The sequence below is a fragment of the Nansenia antarctica genome (genome assembly GCF_963989245.1).
Source record: "Nansenia antarctica genome assembly, chromosome: 5".
NCBI classification, from domain to species: domain Eukaryota; kingdom Metazoa; phylum Chordata; class Actinopteri; order Argentiniformes; family Microstomatidae; genus Nansenia; species Nansenia antarctica.
In genome coordinates, this window is record NC_137690.1 from 1810225 (window position 1) to 1812724 (window position 2500).

The 2500-nt window shown below is 48.4% G+C and overlaps 1 protein-coding gene across 1 annotated transcript in view; it reads right to left on the minus strand.

Annotated features, from left to right (window-relative positions):
- The window catches only part of ogdha (oxoglutarate dehydrogenase a), a 49933-nt gene that overhangs the window by 16740 nt on the left and 30693 nt on the right, over window positions 1-2500 (minus strand). Inside the window, 3 exon segments of the mRNA XM_080532893.1 lie at window positions 96-186; window positions 1067-1112; window positions 1115-1212. Coding sequence (XP_080389019.1) covers window positions 96-186; window positions 1067-1112; window positions 1115-1212 — 235 coding nt within the window.

A 2500-nucleotide genomic window follows, 5' to 3' on the forward strand; every position in this document is an offset into this window, starting at 1 on the left:
ACAGACTAGTGCCCTTTGACCTCTAGGAGGAACAGACTAGTGCCCTTTGACCTCTAGGAGGAACAGACTAGTGCCCTTTGACCTCTAGGCCTCACCTCGTCAGCGGCCTCCAGCTTGGAGTCAAACTGACAGAAGATCTGCTCCAACTCCTTACGGATCACGTTGGCCAGCACGTTCAGACGACCCCTGGGGGAGGGGGGGGGGAGGAAGGGGAGGGAGGGAGGGGGAGAGAGGGAGGGGGGAGAGGGAGGGAGGAGAGGGGGGAGGGAAGGAGGGGGGAGGGAGGGAGGGAGGGAGGGAGGGAGGGAGGAGAGAGGGAGGGAGGAGAGACGGAGGGAGGAGAGAGGGAGGGAGGGGGGGAGGGGGAGAGAGGAGGGAGGGAGGGGAGGAGGGAGGGAGGGAGAAGAAAGAGAGTCAGAAGACATACATTTACATTTACATTTTTGGCATTTAGCAGACGCCTTATTCCAAAGCGACTTACAATCAATACATTTGAATGCTAAGCATGTGAATCATCAATCCACCATTCGTGGGAGATACCGGGTCAAAAGAGAGAGAGATAGCAGTCTGGGCGTGTGTGTGCGTGTGCGTGCGCCTGGGTTTCCGTTAACGTGCGCCTGGTTTCCGTAACCGGTAATTACCGGTCTTTGTTTCAGTAAATCTGTTGAAGTCATATACAATTTGCTTCTATATTAAAAAAGACGAATATATAGGCTATTTTTGGGTTTTATAATGTGTAACCCGCCCCATCTGGCAACCCTGCCCATCTGGCAACCCTGCCTAGCGGATGAGAAATAGACATGAAATGGCTATCTCTCTAGGCTACACAACAGCTAATCCCGCGACAAACACCTGTATTATATGTTTATATGATGACCGGAGGTTCTCCTGTTTGTCCGGGACGTTGAAATCTTCCTGTGTGGGTGTGTGTGTGTGTGCGTGGTGTGTGTGCGTGTGTGTGTCCAGGCCTACCTGTGGGGCATGCCCATGATGACGTTCTCTGTGTGTGTGTGTGTGTGTGTGTGTGTGTGTGTGTGTGGTGTGTGTGTGTGTGTGCCAGGCCTACCTGTGTGGCATGCACATGATGACGTTCTCGATGCCGTTCTCGCTGACTTGTCTATGATGGTCTTCAGCGCCGGGATCAGAGACTCGCAGCCCTCCAGCCCAAACCGCTTCTCTGCAGACCACTTCCTCTGCAGGAACTCCTCGAACCTACGCAACACAACACACACACAACGTCAACACAACGTCAACACAACACACACACAACGTCAACACAACGTCACACAACACACACACAACTGTCAACACAACATACACACAACGTCAACACAACACACACACAACGTCAACACAACATACACACAACGTCAACACAACGTCAACACAACGTCAACACAACGTCAACACAACACACACACAACGTCAACACAACATACACACAACGTCAACACAACACATACACAACGTCAACACAACACACACACAACGTCAACACAACACACACACAACGTCAACACAACGTCAACACAACATACACACAACGTCAACACAACATACACACAACGTCAACACAACACACACACAACGTCAACACAACGTCAACACAAGGCATAAATGGACTAAGCAGTCGCTTAGGGCCACAACCACTAGAGGGGGACACATTTTTTATTTATTTTTTGAGGACTGATGTTGGATGGTGGTGAAAGGATGGACAGCTGAGTTAGTTTCTACAGTTTCTAGCCTTGAAATGAGTCCATCCTAATGCAAGGGTAATAGTTAATGTAATTTTGGAATCAATATCTTTGTTTTTTATAGGGTCTCTGATTTGCATTTGCATAGGAATCAATGTGGATCAGGTTGTCATTATAAATTGAGCAAACGGAGAAGAACAAAACTGCTCAGGAATGCGACCCTGAGGCCTGGGGAGACTCACTAAAATGTCCCTCCATTTTCCCTGTCCCTGACAAAACGTGTGTGTGTGGGGGGGGTGGCACATTAAAAATCTTGATTAGGGCAACAAAAGTCCTAGGGCCGGCCTGGTGGTGACCCCCCAGCTCTGGTATCAGTCTAGCTGAGGTCAAAGGTCACGCTTCGCCAGGACTCAAAGCAGGGGTTCCCCACCTTCTGAACATCACATTCAAGCACCTTACAAGGACTTTCAAAGCTCAATTCCCTCAAGGACCCAACACGGCCTAGTTGAGACAGATGTAGATGAGAATGTATATAACAGGAACTCTTCGCTCACAGACGACAATTAAAAAGAGAGGCTTGATGTGGGAACACTAGATGTCTCTTGCCTTCTCTACCACAGCGCAGCAAAACCATATATTGTGAAATATGTGTAAAGTTCAGCAATACAGAGACTTACTAGAGAGAGAGAGAGAGAGAGAGAGAGAGAGAGAGAGAGAGAGAGAGGAATTCAAGCACTTTCAATGACCCATGTGACAAATAAAAATAAAATAAATAAAATAAACATGGGCCATGTCTATTTTCAAAA